A 22,002-nucleotide genomic window follows, 5' to 3' on the forward strand; every position below is an offset into this window, starting at 1 on the left:
TTTTGTTTCCCTCTGGCCCAGTCAGGAGCATCAGGCAGGTGCTAGTAAGAAGCCAGGCACATAGAGATTTGGAGTCTTCTCCAGTGGATCTGACAGTAAAGAATCTGTCTGTAATGCAGGAGACCCCTGTTTAATCCCTGGGTTGGAAAGATACCCTGGAGAAAGAAGTGGTAATCCACTGCAGTATTCCTGCCTGGAGAATTCCATGGACAGAGCCTGAAGGGCTACAGTCTGTGGGTCGAAAAAAGTTGGACACAACTGAGCGACTGACACTTTGACTTTCCAGTGATCTGGAGGGCCTGTTCCACCTGTCTTGGTCCCTAAAGAATTACAGGCAGCTGTGCGGCCACACCAAGTTCCACTGCCTTTCTGAGTCAGGTTTTGTCACCAGGAGACCAGGGAACAAAGTCTGCCTTCCAGACTTCACCAGGACCTTCCACCTGCTTGAAGTGAAGTGAAAGTGAAAGTCACTCAGTCATGTCCGACTCTTTGCGACCCCATGGACTATATAGTCCATGGAATTCTCCAGGCCAGAATACTGGAGTGGGAAGCCTTTCCCTTCTCTAGAGGATCTTCCCAACCCAGGTCTCCTGCACTGCAGGTTGATTCTTTACCAGCTGAGCCACAAGGGAAGCCCAAGAACACTGGAGTGGGTAGCCTATCCCTTCTCCAGCGGATCTTCCCAACCCAGGAAATCAAACCGGGGTCTTCTGCATTGCAGGCGGATTCTTTACCAACTGAGCTATGATCCACCTGCTTACGCAACTGGATTCTGCATCATTCTAAAACCTCATCACTGCAAGTAACCCTTGCAAACAAAATAATCAAATACTACCTGAAGAGTGTATGTGGCACTAGAAAACACTGATGACTGTTACTCTGTGTTCACTAACTTGGTCCAACTTTTACAGCTATTTGATTAACCTTAATTGTGTCCCAGTCCTGGTGGCTGAGATGGTAAAGAAACTGCCTGCAATGCAGGAGACCCAGGTTTGATCCCTGGGTCAGGAAGATCCCCTGGAGAAGGGAATGGCTACCTACTCCAGTATTCTTGCCTGGAGAATTACCTGAACAGAGGAGCCTGGTGGGCTACAGTCCATAGAGTTGCAAAGAGTCGGACACAACTGAGCGACTAACACTCAAATGTGAGATAATCGAATAATAATGCTTGTATTGCAACAGAAAGCAGTGAAGCAGTCCCTGGGACTATTATCATAGGCTAGAGGCACCTTAGGCTCCCCTTAAGCAGAATGAAAAGTTACTCCTAATGCCTTGCTGACTCAGTTTGCATTCGAAACACTCAAGTAGGGAAGCATTAAATTTTCATCTTGGGGTTAGCAGTTGCTGTCCAGCAACAATTATTGAATAGCAAAGATTTCATTACCATTAGAGTGTAAGTCACAGATGTGTATTTACTAATTTCTTCGTTTAAGCATCTTAAAAAAAAACCTCTTATGGCCCTTTGGCTAGATGAGCTATGTGCTTTTTTTCATAACTATATTGCTCACTAAATATCCTATGGAATGGCTAGAACGTCTAGCTAAATTGATGCTATATATTTGAGTATATTTGTGTTTTAGGGTGAAGAATGTCTAAGAACAACTCTTCTGGACAGTAAATCCCTGATGTCACAATATAAATAGAAAGTCAAAGAGAAATTATATTTTAAAATTTAAATACTTGCTTTAGAGTCACTTTCAAAACTATGTAGTGAGTATAGAAAACTGAAGCTGTGTTTTTTTTTCTTCTCAAGCTTTATTCGTCTAAATGACTATCTAATTGAGAATACAATGCACGTCCTAACAGTAAATTCTGCTAGCTCTCTTTTGAATTACCTCACTGACAAATTAAAACGAACACCTTCAGCAGATGTCATTCAGAAATGGATTACAGAAGAGAAACCTGAAGTCACTGATAAAAAGGTAAATTCAGATACAATTAAGAAAATTCACTGGGCAACATTCATTGAGAAGTGCTTGCTATGCTCTATGAATTATGCTATATTTTGTGTACTGGAAACAGTAGGAGAAATGCTTAGAGGGTTTCACAGTATAAACAGTCTACTATGCACATACGGAATGGAAGAATGAAAATCAGCATATCAGCAAGTATCTAATAGCAGAGAAAACATCCATTGTGCTGAATATTGCAGTCACTCTCACAGGCATTGCTAAAGATTCTTCATGTGTTCACTCCATAAATATTCCTTAAGTATCTACTGTGTACCTACCCCTATGCTCAGTGTTGGGTACAGAGTGATGAAAAGCATAGACAGAATACTTGCCCCCAAGTAGCTTATAGTTCAGGGATCATTGTGAGCATGAACCGGCAGAGAAGCAGGTAAATTGGTATAAATGAAAGAGATAAACGGTGGTTTTAGAGGCAAGAAGAAGAAACTCATGGGAGCAAACCTTGGTGCTTTCAGTGTATAACCTCTTGGGAGGATGTTGATCTTAGAGTAATTTGAGATGTTTGAGATTAAATAGTACAAATGAATAGTAGCAATGCATTCTAGAGAGAAGGCATGTTATCTGTTATCCCAATAAACTTTCCCCTGGTCGATCCTGGATTATGGCGCCATCAGTTCTGTTCAGTTGCTCTGTCGTGTCTGACTCTTTGCGACCCCATGGACTGCAGCATGCCAGGTTTCCCTGTCCATCACCAATACGTGGAGCTTGCTCAAACTCATGTCCATTGAGTCAGTGATGCCATCCAACCATTTTATCCTCTGTCATCCCCTTCTCCTCCTGCCCACGATCCCTCCCAGCATCAAGGTCTTTTCCAATGAGTCAGTTCTTCGTATCAGGTGGCCAGAGTATTGGAGCTTCAGCTTCAGCATTAGTCCTTCCAATGACTATTCAGGACTGATTTCCTTTAGGATTGACTGGTTTGATCTCCTTGCAGTCCAAGGGACTCTCAAGAGTCTTCTCCAACATCACAGTTCAAAAGCATCAATTCCTTGGCGTTTAGCTTTCTTTATGGTCCAACTCTCACATCCAGTATGAAAAGGCAAAAAGATATGAAAGATGGTGCCATACCAGGTACCTAAAAAGACAGCAAAACATGTTTATCTGATTTCATCAAGCTTCCTACCTCCATATCTTTATATATCCCCAGGAAACCCAACTATGCAGTTTCAAGGGCTGGTGCTCTTTGTAATAGTTTTCATTTTCTCTAAAAGTTCAATTTTAATTGCATATGTCTTTTCATTACTTTCTCTCCTCCCTTGTTCTTAGTTCCTTTTTTTTTCAATACTATCACATTTTGAAAGTAACATTTATCTTTCTAATTTTAAAAGTAATATATGCTAAGTGCAGAAAATTTGAAAAACACAGAAATACACAAAGAAAAGCATTCTCTACTATACCAAGACATCTATTTCCAAGGGTGAAAAGACAATCATACTTTACTTACTGCTTTATCAGCTGCTTTTTCCACTTTGCAATATATTATGAAAAATCTCCCAAGTCGATTTGTATTTTTTTTCCATATAACATTCTCACATAGAAATGTATTATACATCTTGTAAATAGTTTTCTATTGTTGATCACTTTGCACTACTCTAAATAATGCTGCAAAGAACATCTTTATCTATATGTTTTCCATGCATCTCTGATTTTTTTTCCCCTTAGAAGAAATTTATAGATCTGGAACTGTTGGGTCAAAAATATGTTCACTCACTAAGACTTTCGGAATTGATGCATAAGTTCCCAGAAATTTTTGTGTCAGTTTACAACCTTTCTAGCAATGTTCAAGAATGAACTTCTGCTCACATGCAGTCTAGATGTTATCATTCATTTCAGTCTTTGCCTATCTGATGGATGTAAAGTAGTGTTCAGTTCAGTTCAGTTCAGTTCACTACTTTAAAATGTTATGTCCCTTTAACTAACACCCCTGTACAGGACAAGGGGATAGGTGCTGTGATGAGAAAAATCTGGGTTTTTTACCTTCTCCAGATCCTACTTTCTCATGGGAGTAATAATGATACCTACTAAGACCCACTACATATGGTTGGTATGAAATTTACATGAATACGCAGCTCTGTCTGGGAATCAGTAAAGTACTCGATAAATGTTACTGAATAAAGTATCAAGAGAAAGAGAAAGAAGAGGATATTGACTGACATTTCCTTTAAAAATTTTCAGATTATGACCTTGGCCCATTTTTCCATTTAAGTATATTTCTGTTTACTGTCAGTGATCATGTTATTAGTATATATTCCTTTTGACTATATCAAGATATTTGTATTTAAATATAATCAACCTTCCATCTGCTGTATCCATCACTGATACATTTTTCCAGTTTGTGGTTTGCCTTTCCACTTTGTTGATAGTTTTTTTACAAGGAGAGAAGTTTTACATAATTGCATAATCTTTCCATATTTGCCTTTGTATTTTAATTTCTATGGTAGTATTCTTTGAAAGACATGCCAACATTATAAAATCAGCTAACTGTATAAGTTTGTGGGCCTTCTGTAATACAGAGGGTTTTTTATTTTAGACCTTCATACTTAATATCTTTAATGGCCTCCTTGGTGGCTCAGTGGCAAAGAATCCAACTACCAATCCAGGAGACGTGGGTTTGATCCCTGAGTCAGGAAGATCCCCTGGAGAAGGGAATGGCAACCCACTCCAGTAGTCTTGCCTGGAGAATTCCATGGACAGAGGAGTCTGGCAGGCTACAGTCGTTGGGATTGCAAAGAGTCAGGCACAACTTAATGACTAACCAACAACATCTTATATCTTTATAACACCGCACATGTGCTCATTGCAGGGGGCCCCTGTGTTGGAGAAGCAGGAAGAAGATGAGTCTCTTGTTCCGATGTTTCTCACAGAACTGATTTTGACAGTCGAGTCACTGCTCTTTCAGCCTTCTTTGGAAGATATTCTGGTATGTGTTTCCTCCCTTAACATCTGTGTATAAATAACTTCTTGGAAAATGAAGCAGTTGTTCTACTGTTAAATGATTAGCAGGTTCACCCTTGTCACTTCTCCAAAATGATCGTAAGAAAAAGGCAGAGCATTGGTTCTGTGCACAGCATGGCTTCTACATAAAAGGTACCTGAACGTTTAGCACATTTCCTTTCATTTGAGACAGATTAGGGGCTTGATGGGGTATACTATCAGAAGAATATAGTCTGTGTATGAATTTAGAGGACTTCCCTGGTGGCTCAGATGTTGAAGCATCTGCCTACAATGCGGGAGACCTGGGTTCGATCCCTGGGTCGGGCAGATCCTCTGGAGAAGGAAATGGCAACCTACTCCAGTACTCTTGCCTGGAAAATCCCACGGAGAAGCCTGATAGGCTACAGTCCATGGGGTCCCAAAGAGTCGAACACGACTGAGCGACTTCACTCACTCACTCATAGGCGTCCTTCTAATGTGAGTCCAAGAAATCGCTGTTGTAAATACCACTTTGAAATCTTTTTTTAAATATGTCACATTTAAGAGGATTTTATTGTTTTGGTATCTATTTTTAATTTTTTAATTGGAGGATAATTGCTTTACAATATTGTGTTGGTTTCTTCCATACATCCGGTTTTTGCTATGCTCTGCAGTCAATTGCCACTAGATTGGCTACTTAAAGCAATAGCCATTTATTACCTCCATCTCTGTGGGTCAGGAGTCTGGGCACCTTTTAGCTCCTTCTCTGCTTCAGGGCCTCTCTAGGCTGCCCTTTGGGTGTTGTCTGGACTGAGGTTTCCTCAGAGGCTTTACTGGAGAAGGATCCACTTCCAGTTTCCCTCAAGTTGTTGTGAAAATTCATCTCTAAGCAGCTATAGGACTGAAGTCCATGGTTTCCTGAGAGAAGTCAGCTGAGCATGTCTGTCTGCTTCTTCAAGACCAGCTGGAGAATCTCCTTTGAGAAGGGCCCAATCTCTCTTTTAAGAACTTTCACTTGATTCAATCAGGTCTACCATGGATCACCACATCCTTTCTTTTTTAAATATGTCTATTTATTTATGGAGTTATGGATTTATACGTCTATTTATGTATGGATTTTTGGCTGCGCTGGGTCTTCATTACTGCATACAGGCCTTCTCTAGTTGTGGTGGGCAGAGGCTACACTCTTAACTGTGGTGTGTTTGCTTCCCATTACTGTGGCTTCTCTTGTTGCAGAGCACAGGCTCTAGGGCTTGCAGGCTTCAATAGTTGCAGCACGTGGGCTCAGTGGTTGCAGCACATGGGCTTAGTTGCCTCATAGCATGTAGAATCTTCACAGACCAGGGATCGAACCAGTATCCCCTGCATTGGCAGGCAGATGCTTAACCACTGGACGATGAGGGAAGTCCCATCACATTCTTGATTAACTCACAGTCAATTATGTCTGCAAAGTCCCTTCATCTTTCCCTATAACGTAACCTCATCATGACTGTGGCATCCATCATGTTCACAGATACTGCCCATATCCATGAGAAGGGGATTATACAGGGCATGTAAACCAGGGAGGGTGGATTCTGGAAGACATTTTAGAGTTCTGCTTTCCTCCTTCAGGTACAAGCACAGATTAATAGACCAATCAGAGACTATATTTTCTGTCCTTAGCTGGTGTGCTGTGGTGCAAAAGCACTAGGAATCAGGATCTCTAGATTCTAGTCTTGGCTTTTCAATCAGTAAGCTTTTTGACCTTGGGGAAACCACTTACCTCTCTGAGGCTCAGTACATGCATCTGTGAAATAAGGAGGCAGGTGAGTTTTAAGGTTGCTTCCTCTTCCAACAATTTTTGACTCTGTAATTTATGAGATCATCAGGCTTGTTTAGGGTATTTACAAGGATGAGCAGCCTGCTGAGGTCCCTATGGTTGGACTGTCTCTCAGGAGTTCCCAATAAGAGAGACACTGGATTTTCATGCCCTTTCCAGGCCAGAATATTCATAGCCTTAACATGGAAGACAGAGTACAGGAAGATAACACAAGAAAGCTCTCTCCAGCTAGCAACTGGCTATTCTCCTTAAGCACCAAGGGATAGGCCTTGAAAACCTCAACACTTAATATTTCCTGTTGTAGGACCCTACTCCCAACATGAATGTTAGTCGGTCATTCGTGTCCAACTCTTTGCAACCCCAAGGACTGCAGCCTGCCAGGCTCCTCTGTCCATGAAATTCTCCAGGCAGGAATACTGGAGTGGATAGCCTTTCGTGGATCTTCCCAATCCAGGGACTGAACCTGGGTCTACTGCATTACAGGTGGATTCTTTACCATCTGAGCCACCAGGGAAGCCCAACAGGAGTATTTTTAATTCCTAGATAAGTTGTGAGCTAAGCACATTCATATGTTCACACCACAGATAAGATTTTGCTTCATGTAGCCCCAAATTAGCCAATGGCAGTATAAACAGAACTGTCAATCGTGAATTTTCTATTTTTTTGTCACTCTTATTTTGATCATTAGTCTTAGCATTTCAAACATGCATACATACATAGAGCTTCATCTAAAGGAAAAATTATATACTTAAGTCTTGACATCTGACATTGTTCTTGCTTGTATTAACTATGGTCTCCTACTACTTGATCCAAATACTTGATCCAAAAGATGATGCTGTGAAAGTGCTGCACTCAATATGCCAGCAAATTCAGAAAACTCAGCAGTGGCCACAGGACTGGAAAAGGTCAGTTTTCATTCCAATCCCCAAAAAAGGCAATGCCAAAGAATGCTCAAATGACGCCACAATTGCACTCATCTCACACACTAGTAAAATAATGCTCAAAATTCTCCAAGCCAGGCTTCAACAATACGTGAACCGTGAACTTCCAGATGTTCAAGCTGGCTTTAGAAAAGGCAGAGGAACCAGAGATCAAATTGCCAACATCCACTGGATCATCAAAAAAGCAAGAGAGTTCCAGAACTATTTCTGCTTTATTGACTATGCCAAAGCCTTTGACTGTGTGGATCACAATAAACTGTGGAAAATTCTGAAAGAGATGGGAATACCAGGCCACCTGAACTACTTCTTGAGAAATCTGCATGCAGGTCAGGAAGCAACAGTTAGAACTGGACATGGACCAACAGGTTGGTTCCAAATAGGAAAAGAAGTACATCAAGACTGTATACTGTCACCCTGCTTGTTTAATTTATATTCAGAGTACATCATGAGAAATGCTGGGCTGGATGAAGCAAGCTGGAATCAAGATTGCCAGGAAAAATATCAATAACCTCAGATATGCAGATGACACCACCCTTATGGCAGAAAGCTAAGAAGAACTAAAAAACCTCTTGATGAAAGTGAAAGAGGAGAGTGAAAAAGTTGGCTTAAAGCTCAACATTGAAAAAACTAACATCATGGCATCTGGTCCCATCACTTATGGCTGGAGATAAGATGGAGAAATAGATGGAGAAACAGTGGAAACAGTGGCAGACTTTATTTTTGGGGGTGCAGATGGTGACTGCAGCCATGAAATTAAAAGATGCTTACTCCTTGGAAGAAAAGTTATGACCAACCTAGACAACATATTAAAAAGCAGAGACATTACTTTCCCAACAAAGATCTGTCTAGTCAAGGCTGTGTTTTTTCCAGTGGTTGTGTATGGATGTGAGAGTTGGACTATAAGGAAAGCTGAGCGCTGAAGAATTGATGCTTTTGAACTGTGGTGTTGGAAAAGACTCTTGAGAGTCCCTTGAACAGCAAGGAGATCCAACCAGTCCATCCTAAAGGAAATCAGTCCTGAATATTCACTGGAAGTACTGATGTTGAAGCTGAAACTCCAGTACTTCGGCCATCTGATGCAAAGAGCTGACTCATTTGAAAAGACCCTGATGCTGGGAAAGATTGAAGGCAGGAGAAGGGGATGACAGGGTGAGGTGGTTGGATGGTATCACCGATTCAATGGACATGAGTTTGAGTGGCTCTGGGAGTTGGTGATGGACAGGGAGACCTGGCATGCTGCAGTCCATGGGGTTGCAAAGAGTCGGACATGACTGAGAGACTGAACTGAACTGAACTGACTACTTGATCCAACTCACATTTTTCAATTCTTTCCTGTTCCTGTTTTTAACAGACCTCTGATTGCATATGACTCTTATTTACTGCTCCCACCTCTGGAAATAGACTCCCCTTTAGTTAAATTTCTCTTGGTTTTACTCCTGTGGCAACATCTTTTCCTTTTCAGTCCTCTATTTTGGAGCATCTTTTTTGTCTGAGCTTTGACTGCTATGATCCTTAAAGGCTCCCTCCTCCTCACATGTTATATATTCTTCCTGGGTGCTTGTGTCTGTGCCCATTGTTCTAACTACTGCTTTTAGAATGGCATCTTTAAATGTATATTTCCATACAGTACTTTTCTTCTAGGCTCCAGACTTAGAGTCATCTGTAAATCTCCACAGTTAAGACCAACTCACCAAAATAAGGGCTTCCCAGGTGGTACAAAGGTGAAGAATCCACCTGCCAATGCAGAAGACACCAGAGATGTGGGTTTGATCCCTGAGTTAGGAAAATCCTCTGGAGGAGTAACTGGCAACCTGTTCCAGTATTGTTGCTTGAAAAATCTCATGGACAGAGGAGGCTGGCGGTCCACGGTCCATGGGGGTCACAAAGATTCAGACCCAATTAAGTGACCAAGCACACATACACCAACATAAATTAAACTTATAGACTTCTTCCAAAACTTACTTTTCCTTCTGTATTTGAATGAAAAGCAGTACCCAGATGCCCAAGCCAGCAATCTCAGAGTCATCCTGTGCTTAGTCAGTCAATCGTGTCCGACTCTTGTGACCCCATGGGATGTAGCCCTCCAGGCCCCTCTGTTCATGGGATTTCCTAAGCAAGAATACTGGATTGGGTTTCTATTTCCTTCTCCAGGGGATCTTCCTGACCCAGGGTTCGAGTGTCTCTGGTGTCTCCTGCACTGCAGGCAAATTCTTTACCCAGCGAGCCATCAGGAAAGCCCAGATCTAGGATCTAGGCATCATCCTAAATCCTCCCTTACTCTTTGGAATCAAGTCCTGTGTGTTGACCTTAGTTGCACCTCCCTTCAATGAGAACCCCATCCCTGCTGTGATGGTCTCTTCTCACCTGCCTGCCTCTCTACCTTCTAGTCCATTGTCTACATTGCTGACTGCAAGATTATTTCATAGGCATACCTTGTCATGTCACTTAAAATTAAATTTCTCCATTGTCTATAGTAGCATTTTCAAAGGATGCTGTATAAGATACTGATAGACATTCTAGGAGACGGGGTTGTGATATGCATTTACACATTAACAAATATGAAAATGTCTTTTTAACAGATCCAGAGGAAAATCCTGTTTAGTTTTTCTTAATGTGAGGTTTCATCCCAAACTTATCTGACCTTGGGACACCTTTAACTCAGGGAAGGCAATGGCACCCCACTCCAGTACTCTTGCCTGGAAAATCCCATGGATGGAGAAGCTTGGTAGGCTGCAGTCCACGGGGTCGCTGAGGGTCGGACACGACTGAGCGACTTCACTTTCACTTTTCACTTTCATGCATTGGAGAAGGAAATGGCAACCCATTCCAGTGTTCTTGCCTGGAGAATCCCAGGGACGGGGGAGCCTGGTGGGCTGCCGTCTAGGGGGTCGCACAGAGTCAGACACGACTGAAGTGACTTAGCAGCAGCAGCAGCCCATGGTCACAATCTGGGGAATGCTGGACCACCAGCTCAGTATCACTCACAAGCCTTTCATGAGGGGTCGACTGCATCACAACTGCATTTAACCACACTGGCACTTACGCTGCAGCACACGGTCCTGCTGCCCTCCTTGGGCCTCTCACATACACTGACTTACAAGAACTCTACTTCTGTCTTGTATACTTGAGAAGCTCCTGCTCATCTTTTAAAGTTCATCTCAAGAAGTACCTTTTCTTTATATCATTTAGATAGACGTTTATTATAAATTAAAAATTAATTTGTGCTCACTGAAGAGAATGTGAAAAGCACAGAAAGACATTATTAGCAGCATTGGTCATCCCATGTGCCACAAATAGAAATAATCTTTTAACATTTTTAGATGTTTTCTCCAATTTTGTTTTAGTCCATACTGATATATACCAACAGACTTAACTGGTCATGAGATTTACATATGCATTTTAAAATGGGATTTATACACCAGTTTTATCCTCCTCTCTTTTTTTTTTAATAAGCTTTGTAACATTATATTATAAACTTTTCCCATGTCATTCATTAATCAATCTTTGGAGACACCATTTTGAAAAGGTGCCTAATTTTCATTTGTATAAATATACTATAACTTAACCATTCTATTTTTGAACACTAAAGTATTTCTCTAGTTTTTACTATAAGTATTGCTTCAGTGAGTGCCGTTCCACATGAATCATTGTTTACATACCTAATTGTTCTCTAAAGATAGATATCTAGAATGGAAACTACTGCTCAAAGAATATGAACTTTTATTGATTGCCTGCTACTGCCATGTCTGACTCTGCAACCCCATGGACCACAGCCTGCCAGGTTCCTCTGTCCATGAAATTCTCCAGACAAGAATACTGGAGTGAGTTGCCATGCGCTTCTCCAAGGGATCTTCCTGACCTTGGAAGGGATCAAACTTGTGTCTGTCATGTCTCCTGCATTGGCAGACAGGTTCTTTCCCACTAACACCACCTGGCAAGCCCTAGCCACCCTTCCTTGATATTCTTAGGCTATCTTGTCCTTCTTTCCCTTATGACTTTTCTGGGTTTTGTTCATATTTCAAATGAATGTAATATATTCATCTTAATGTGTTGCAGTTTTTTGCTTATCAATTTCTCTCTCAATTAGAAAACATAGTTCCTAAACACAGGGGCTGTGTCTTCTGATTTGTCATATACTTAGAGTCAATGTAGTACTTGGTATGGTTGAATGAATTATTCTTATTTATTTTAGTATTTTATAAAATTCAAAATTTTTTATAAATATACCCTTATATGCATTTACATTTTTGTTTGTGCTTTTCTCTCTAACAGGATGGTATTTCAGGTGCAATTAATCATTTCCAAAACACTGTGTTATCAGTTCCTAATCTCGTGCCTGATTCATATTTTGATGCTTTTACCAGCCCTTACATTAACAACAAAATGGAAGAAAAAACTTGTGGGTTTGGTCCAAGCTTATCAGCAGTATTTGATGATGATAAGAATTTTCACACAATTATCTTCCAAATAAAGGTATATTTTCTTTTACTAAAGCCATTTTTACAATACTTTAAATTTTTAATTAACTGAGCAACATATTTTCTTCCTGTCTTATCTTTAAATTGAATGCTACTTAATCTCTAGATAGTTGAGATTTTTTTTAAGTCCTAGTATATCAGAGCACTGATGATAGGAAAGAGACATAAAGGCACAAGCTATTCAAGACTTGAATAACTTCTAGGGGAGAAAATAAGGTAGATACAAGGTGCTCGGCGCTGGTGCACTGGGATGACCCAGAGGGATGGGATGGGGAGGGAAGAGGGAGGGGGGTTCAGGGTGGGGAACACGTGTAAACCCATGGCAGATTTAAGTCAATGTATGGCAAAACCAATACAATATTGTAAAGCAATTAGCCTCCAAAAAATAAATAATTAATTATTTTTAAAAAAGGAAGAAGAGGCATTATTTGAACATTGAGTGGTGCAGAAGAAATAAAGCAACTGATGAAAAGTTAAGGTCCTACTAAACAAAACAGAACCAAAAAGTCAGAATATACCTGACTCCCCACAACCAGAAGATAAAATAATCTGCACATTGCTACACTTACAAAATAAAATGCCTTTGAATTATAAATCTTATAAATTACTCCAAATCCATGAACTGAATTAATTAAAATATATTAAATACATGAGAAGTTACCATAAAGAAAAATCAGAAAAATGAAGATTAAAAAAGCTAATGAATATTCCTTCTTTTCCCCCTCAAAGCCATGAAACAAAAGCTGTACTGTAAACTCAAGTATATAACATCAAACACATATTCAAGCCTGAATATGTGTGAAATAACATATCAAAAATTCAGAATTTAAAATATAAATGGTATTGTTTTAAGACAAAATTATCTAAGAAATGTAGACTAAATTTTATAGTGTCCAAAGGTGAATAAACTGAAACTAAAATTTAAAAGACAGGAAAACAACCAAGAGAATGAAAATAAGCTTTTTGTGCATATCCTCAGCTGCTCAGTCCTGTCCGACTCTTTGCGACCCTATGGACTGTAGCCCACCAGGCTCCTCTGTCTATGGAATGCTCCAGGCAAGAATACTGGAGTGAGTTGCCATTTACTACTCCAGGGGATCTTCCTGACGCAAGGATAGAACCCACATCTCTTGTGTCTTCTTCATTGGTAGGCAGCTTCTTTACCACTGTACAAGATATAAGAAAAAAAAATGGTTAGAAGGAAAATAATCAAAATAGAAAAAAGGCAAAGAAAAATAATATGCATATAAATAAAGTCTCTGAAGAAGAAAAATAAAACAAGGTGTAGAACAAGCACATAACTATAGTCCAAGAAAAGAAACTGTGAATCTGTATACAGAGTACCTTGGGAAATTGACCCAGACCAATTCACTCTGAGATACATACTCTTGAAACTACTATCTTTCAAAGAAAAAAAAATTTTTTCCTCCAGGTCTCAAAGCAAAATAATAACATAACATATGGAAACAGCATCAGGCTTCTCAAAAATGACATATAAAGCAAGGTGATGATGGAACAGCACTTTTTAATGAAACTCAAGGGAAAAAAATGTGATCAAGAGTTTTTATCTAGATAAGCCAGTCCTTCAAGTAGGAAGGCCATAGAAAAAGTAGTTTTAGAAAGACAATGTGCCCTAGAGAACTTGACGCTGATTTGGAGTTTTTGTGGAACAAAGATGAGTTTCATCCAATCAAGAGATATCTGGTAAAAAGACTGATCTTTCTATCTGTAGATCCACATGTAAGGAGCTTGGAAGTTGCCACTCCATCCTAACAACAAGCAAAAAGCTGAACACATTGATTGAACAGACTGTTAATGGGTCTGGAAGAGAGGCGAGGGCATAGGGAAAACTACAGCCCTCAAGACTGGAGAGACAGAGAAATACATACAGGGAGTCATGGTTCTGAGAGCAGAGACTCATGGGCAGAAACCTCAGTGAGAACCAGTGCCAGGACGGGAAAACCAGAACTGTAATTGGTACTTTGCTGGAGGCTCAGTGTGAACAAGTCAGAATAAAGCACTCAGGGGACCCAGTTATAGGAGACTCCCACAGTGTTATGAAATTTACCTGCAGGAGCTCAACCAGGTTCTCACAATAAATATCAGAAAAAGATCTCCTCATGCTTCCAGCAGAGAGAGGGGAAAGGAATCATTTGAAATACATCAGAGCACTCTGTTCTTAACAAGGCCTGCCCTTAGAGGAAATTAGTTATCCAGAGTTTAATTTGCTAGTGTATTGTCAAGTCTTTACTGACCTGAGGGAAGGGAAATACACAACCCCAGCCTACTCTAGCCATCCTGTCCCACCTGAGGAGAGAAGGGGGAAAAAAAGCGAGAGACATTTATGATGATACTCACAGTCCAGAGGCACTGGCTTACTAAAAGACCTAATCAAAGGATGAAGGTAAAATATATCCCCTTCCCTGGCACATATCATCCTCTAACTCAGGACCTATTAACAGCCATTCCTTTTATCAAGTATATGACATCCAGTTATCAAAAAAAGTTATAAGGCATATTAAAAAGGGAAAAAATTAGAAGACAGAGCAAGTATCAGACCCAGACACGGCAGGGGTATTGGACATATCAGACCCAGAATTTAAAGCAACTATGACTAAATAATCATACAACTATGATTAATAGTCATTGGAGAAGAAAATGGCAACCCATTCCAGTATTCTTGCCTGAAGAATCCCATGGACAGAGGAGCCTGGGGGGCCAAGGTCCATGGGGTCACAGAGAGTCAGACACGACTGAAGTGACTGAGCATGCATGCATGATTAATAGAACAACTATGATGAATAGAATGGGAAAGACTAGAGATCTCTTCAAGAAAGTTAGAGATACCAAGGGAACATTTCATGTAAAGAAGGGCACAATAAAGGACACACATGGAATGGACCTAACAGAAGCAGAAGATATTAAGAAGAGGTGGCAACAATACACAGAAGAACTATACATAAAAGATCTTCATGACCCAGATAACCATGACGGTATGATCACTCACCTAGAGCCAGACATCCTGGAATGGAAAGTGAAGTGGGCCTTAGGAAGCATCACTACAAACAAAGCTAGTGGAGGCAACGGAATTCCAGTTGAGCTCTTTCAAATCCTCAAAGATGATGCTGTGAAAATGCTGCACTCAATATGCCAGCAAATTTGGAAAACTCAGCAGTGGCTACAGGACTGGAAAAGGTCAGTTTTCATTCCAATCCTAGAGAAAGGCAATGCCAAAGTTTGCTCAAATGACCGCACAATTGAGCTCATCTCACACGCTAGTAAAGTAGTGCTGAAAATTCTCCAAGCCAGGCTTCAACAGTATGTGAACCATGAACTTGCAGATGTTCAAGCTGGATTTAGAAAAGGCAGAGGAACCAGAGATCAAATTGCCAACATCCACTGGATCATCAAAAAAGCAAGAGAGCTCCAGAGAAAATATCTACTTCTGCTTTATTGACTATGCCAAAGCCTTTGACTGTGTGGATCACAATAAACTGTGGAAAATTCTGAAAGAGATGGGAACACCAGACCACCTGACCTGCCTTTTGAGGAATCTGTATGCAGGTTAAGAAGCAACAGTTAGAACTCGACATGGAACAACAGACTGGTTCCAAATAGGAAAAGGAGTACGTCGAGGCTGTATACTGTCACCCTGCTTATTTAACTTCTATGCAGAGTACATCATGAGAAATGCCGGGCTGGATAAAGCACAAGCTGGAATCAAGATTGCTGGAAGAAATATCAATAACCTCAGATATGCAGATGACACAACCCTTATGGCAGAAAGTGAAGAAGAACTAAAGAACCTCTTGATGAAAGTGAAAGAGGAGAGTGAAAATATTGGCTTAAAATTCAATATAGAGAAAACGAAGATCATGGCATCTGGTCCCATCACCTCATGGCAAATAGATGGGGAGACAATGGAAACAGTGAGAGACTTTATTTTGGGGGGCTCCAAAATCACTGTAGATGGTGACTGCAGCCATGAAATTAAATGACGCTTGCTCCTTGGAAGGAAAGCTATGACCAACCTAGACAGCATATTCAAAAGCAGAGACATTCCTTTGCCAACAAAGGTCCATCTAGTCAAAGCTATGGTTTTTCCAGCTAGAGGAGAAGGGGATGACAGAAGATGAAATAATTGGATGGCATCACTGACTGGATGGACGTGAGTTTGAGCAAGCTCCAGAAGTTAGTGATGGACAGGGAATCCTGGCGTGCTGCAGTCCGTGGGGTCACAGAGGGTTATACATGACTGAATGAACTGAACTGAACTGATGATTAATATGCTGAGGGCTCTAACGGATCAGACACACAGCATGCAAGAACAAATGTGCAATGTAAGACAAAGAATTCAGAGAGACAAAATATGGAGTAGTGTTCAGTATTGTAAAGGCAAACGTTACCATAAGAAAGCAAGACTTGTGGTCCCATGAGTCAGGGCTATAAATCTCTACGCACAAAATAGTACAGGAAATGCAAAAGGCAAAGAAATGCAATGAGACATAAATGGTACATAAACAGAATTACTGTGAACAGAAGTCTTCACATGGAGCTTTCATTAAATGTAAATTAGGATATAGAATTCTTAACTAACATAATCAGTGATAAATAATAAGGAAATAACCATTGAAACAGAAAAAAAAACAAGGGATTTTTATGAAAATAAAAATTTACTTATCTAAATAAATATGAAAACCCTGCAGACATTTATCCAAATAAATTTGAAAACTTAGATTAAGTGGATAGTATTTTTAGGGAAACATGGGTATCTAAATTAACAGCATTGGAAATAGAAAGCTTACCAATATCCACAGAAACAGAGGAGGTTATTAAAGAAATACCTTGTAAAAAGCACCAGCCCCAAATGGGTTCACAGGGGAACTCACCAAAGACCATATATTCACAAAGTACCATATATAAAGAGATCGACTCACCAAAGGCCATATATTCACAGTATCACATAAATTGTTCCAGAATACTGAAAATGCCTGGTGGGAAAATCTCCATTTGTAATAGCAACAAAGCAGGCAATATATTTAAGAATAAACCTAGTAAGAAATGCTAAAAAAACCTATATAAAAATATCTTTTAAGTTTTCTTAAAGGCTTCTGGAAGACACAAAAATAGATAAATGTTCTTAGATGGAATGACTCAACATAATAAAGGCTTCTATTCTCCCTAGGTTAATTTATAAATGTAATAAAAATGCCAATTAAATAATAATACTAATAAACTTATTGTAGAACATTTTAGGTTTATAGTAAAGCCTATAAGGAATAATAGACATCCATGGAAGCTAGGAAAACCCTAAAAAAGAAAAGCTATTTGGGATACTATTCTAGCCAAGTATTAAATATAAACTCTATAGTTAAACGATTGTGGTATTGGCACATGCATAGTTATCAGGCCAGTGAAATGGAATAAAAAGCCCAGAAATACACCTAAGTAACATGAAAATTTATTAACTATGGAGTGATTTCCAGGATATACTGTTAGGTGGAAAAATCAAGTTAGACAAGAATATCTATAGTGTGCTACTTTTTATGTCAGAAAATAGGGAGAAGGAAGAGATAAACCAGAAACTAAGGAAATTGGTTCTGTAGAGAAGACAGTGGGAATGGTGTAGACAGGATGGTGGGTTTGGAGTAGAAAAGATGAGAAGAGTCACACTTAGTTCTGAGCATACCTTTCAGTATAGTCCAGTATAATTCTTTTAAAATCTATGCGCTTCCCTAGTGGCTCAGTGGTAAAGAATCCATCTGCCAATACCGGAGACGTGGTTTTGATCCCTGGCTCAGGAAGATCCCCTGGACAAGGAAACGGCACTCTACCCCAGTATTCTTGCCTGGGAAGTCCCATGGACAGAGGAGCCACGCAGGCTACAATCAGTGAGGTCACGAAAGAGTGGGACCTAGCTTAGCGTCTAAATAACAACAGGAAACCTATGAGAATGAGGAAACAAAATCTTAAAACAGGATGCATTAAAAAACAAATGAACTATTCTGTATTTCAAATGAATAACCACACTGTGAGGAAGGGGAAGACACTAAAACAAGTAACTTTTAAATACAGCGTTTTCTCATTATCAGAGAAACGCAAATCAAAACCACAGTGAGGTACCATTTCACGCCAGTCAGAATGGCTGCAATCCAAAAGTCTACAAGCAATAAATGCTGGAGAGGGTGTAGAGAAAAGGGAGCCCTCCTACACTGTTGGTGGGAATGCATACTAGTACAGCCACTATGGAGAACAGTGTGGAGATTCCTTAAAAAACTGGAAATAGAACTGTCATACGACCCAACAATCCCACTGCTGGGCATACACACCGAGGAAACCAGAATTGAAAGAGACAAGTGTACCCCAATGTTCATTGCAGCACTGTTTATAATAGCCAGGACATGGAAGCAACCTAGATGCCCATCAGCAGATGAATGGATAAGAAAGCTGTGGTATATATACACAATGGAATATTACTCAGCTATTAAAAAGAATACGTTTGAATCGGTTCTAATGAGGTGAATGAAACTGGAGCTGATTTATACAGAGTGAAGTAAGCCAGAAAGAAAAATACCAATACAGTATACTAACGCATATATATGGAATTTAGAAAGAAGGTAACAATAACCCTGTATGTGAGACAGAAAAAGAGATACAGATGTATAGAACAGTCTTTTGGACTCTGTGGAAGAGGGCAAGGGTGGGAAGATATGGGAGAATAGCATTGAAACATGTAAAATATCCTATGTGAAACGAATCACCAGTCCAGGTTTGATGCATGATACAGGGTGCTCAGGGCTGGTGCACTGGGATGACCCAGAGGGATGGGATGGGGAGGGAAGTGGGAGAGGGGTTCAGGATAGGAAACACATGTATACTCATGGCAGATTCAAGTCAATGTATGGCAAAACCAATACAATATTATAAAGTAAAATTAATTAATTTTTTAAAAGTAAATTAATAAATCAAGGTCTTAAAAATAAATAAATACAGTGTTTTGCCTATATACCCTTAAGCTAAAGATCACTGTAATTATAACAAATATTAGGTTCCACTTAGTTTGTTTTTCACAGTGGTATTAGTGCATTAGCAATTCTGAAATGACTTTCTGTGTATTCTGTAGTTTAGCAAACAACTAAATATATTGTGGATAATGAAATGAGGTTACTCCTCCTCAGAAAGGGAAGTACAAATATGGACGAGAAAAGGCCAGAATGGTGTTATATTGGAAATGGAATTATGAACTCATGATCTCTAATTAATCAGTAGAAAGAGAACTATATATAGGGTCTTGTGTATGTATGTATATTTGTGGGGTGTGTGTGTGTGTGTGTGTGTCTTGTTCTGCTCACTGAGATGATCTGGAAGCAGTGACATCCTAATAGTGATGAGCACATTTAGTGTCCACACATTGGTTTCTATGTATCATTCCAAAGCAAAAGATCCTTATCTCTGAAGAAACTGCTTATTGCTTAGTCATGTCTGACTCTTTGTGACACCATAGACTGTTAGCTTGCCAGGCTCCTCTGTCAATGGAATTTCCCAGGCAAGAATACTGAAATGGGTTGCCATTTACTTTTCCAGGGGATCTTCCCAATCCAGGAATTGAACCAGAGTCTCCTTCATTGCAGGCAGATTCATTACCATCTAGCCACCAGGAAAGGTCCTCTACCCCACCCTCCCACACACAAATAAGAAGATGTCTAAGAACTAATGGAGACCTCCAGAAAAGATTAAAAAGCCAACTTGAAGGGTCTCTCTAGAACAATCTGACCATTAAAATAAGTAATGGTTATAACAGTGTTTGAAAGTAAGAATACATAAGCAATATTTTATGAATAAATGAATGAATCGATGGAGTGACAATGGAAAGCTCTTCCTTACAGTAAAATGCCAACTAGTAAACGTAGAAGGAAAACCTAAAAAAAGATCACCACTTTATAGCACTTTACCACCACTTCTATAGCAACCATAGAGATAGGTGAGAATCTCCAATGCATACTGAAATGGATATGCAAAGGTATGGTGAGAAAAAGGACTTTTATCTCAAAACATTTCTGCATAGGATATTTATTGATTTAAAGAGAAAATAGTACGTTTATAGCGACAGATCTCACAGATACCACTTTAGTAGTGTTAACATTGCTAGTAATGGGACAAATCAACATTATGTGCCTTTAAACATGATACATGGAGAACATACATCATTTCCATCGTATTATTGCCAAAATGTATAACTGAATGTAAGTATTAAGAAGTGTCGCACACACACACACACACACACAGACACACACACAAAATACTCTTCAAAAAGGTAAAGATCATGAAAGACAAAGATTGAGAAATTGGTCCTGATTAAAGGACACCAAAGATATATGACAAGATGCAATACCTGATCCTGGATAGGATAGTAGGCCAGGGGGGGAAAAAAGTTTTTTATTTTACTATGAAAGACATTATTGGGAGAGATGGCAAAATTTGTATGCTGCTGCTGCTACTAAGTTGCTTCAGTCGTGTCTGACTCTTTGTGACCCCATAGACGGCAGCCCACCAGGCTCCCGTCCCTGGGATTCTCCAGGCGAGAATACTAGAGTGGGTTGCCATTTCCTTCTCCAGTGCATGAAAGTGAAAGTGAAGTTGCTCAGTCATGTTCGACATGAACTGTAGCCTACCAGGCTCCTCTGTCCATGGGGTTTCCCAGGCAAGAGTACTGGAGTGGGTTGCCATTGCCTTCTCCCAAAATTTGTATAAAGGTCTGTAATTAGATAATAGTATTAGTATCAATGCTAATTTACTGATTTAAGTCATTATATTAATATTATCCAGTTTAAGAAAATATTTTTGTGTTTATTAAATAAGCCCTGAAATATTTAGTGTTAGAAATATCTTGTGTCTGCAACTTTCTTCCAAATGGTTCAGAGTAAAATAATATATAGAGAGAAAGTCATAAAGCAAATGTGATATATTATTAAAATTTAAGGAATTCAGTGACTGTATATGGAATTCTTTGAACTATTCCAGCAGCTATGCTGTGAGGTTTTAAAAGTCATATTTGAACATGTTGGTAGAGCTTTCCATTTTGGGGTCACCCATTGTGTTTCTGCCTAACACTTGCATGGTCATGTACCAGAGACACTATTAAATCTGCTCAAAGGAGATATACTTTGACATAGTATCTTCCCTTCAATTTTTAATGTAAAGAAATAAACAGCAGAAACATTCTGGAAGATTATATACAAAGCCTATTGAAAGGAAATAAATGAACAAATATCTAAATATAGCCATCTAGGGTATGTACTAGTGTTTGTAATTAAAATTCCTACCACTACTCACTAAGTATGTAAAGCAAGAGTCTGAGCTACCTACCCTAGCAGTGGTGTGTTGGGAATGAGCAATTCCATTGATCGTCTCTAGTTTTCCTTGGGGCAAATTGCAGTCATTTGCAAGAAGTCTTAGTAGGAAATATTAAGAGAAGGCAACGGAGTGTAGCCAGGGAGTAATAGGCCAAGATCAACGAGAAACAAGTCCTAGCTGCCATTCACAGGCATTGTGATGCCATTGAACTATGATAATGTGTACTGACGTGGTATTATAGGAAAAGTCTTGTAGGGAAGTGGAGGCTTGAGCCAAGTTTAATCAAAGTGAGGGAAAGTATTTATTAGGGCAAATTCTGAAGACATTTTGAAATAGGAGACTTGCCAGCATAGAGAATTTAATAATGAGATTAGGCAAGTAATTTTGCATATATGCTAAATGGTTTTGCCTTCGCTCAAAAACACTTAAACCAAGACATAAAATTTGCAATTTGGAAAATAAATAGACATTGTCTCTTGCCATATATCTACTAGTGATGTATAAGTTCACCATGAAGCTAAAAAATT

The 22,002-nt window shown here is 39.5% G+C and overlaps 1 protein-coding gene across 1 annotated transcript in view; it reads left to right on the forward strand.

The window, feature by feature from the left end:
- Positions 1 to 22,002, forward strand: part of DNAH6 (dynein axonemal heavy chain 6) — a 286,898-nt gene that overhangs the window by 36,530 nt on the left and 228,366 nt on the right. The window contains exons 9-11 of the mRNA XM_069583083.1: positions 1,754 to 1,922; positions 4,774 to 4,890; positions 11,916 to 12,116. Of these exons, the coding sequence (XP_069439184.1) occupies positions 1,754 to 1,922; positions 4,774 to 4,890; positions 11,916 to 12,116 (487 nt within the window). The remainder of the gene's footprint in view (positions 1 to 1,753; positions 1,923 to 4,773; positions 4,891 to 11,915; positions 12,117 to 22,002) is intronic.

This window comes from Ovis canadensis, chromosome 3 (genome assembly GCF_042477335.2).
Source record: "Ovis canadensis isolate MfBH-ARS-UI-01 breed Bighorn chromosome 3, ARS-UI_OviCan_v2, whole genome shotgun sequence".
Lineage (NCBI taxonomy): Eukaryota > Metazoa > Chordata > Mammalia > Artiodactyla > Bovidae > Ovis > Ovis canadensis.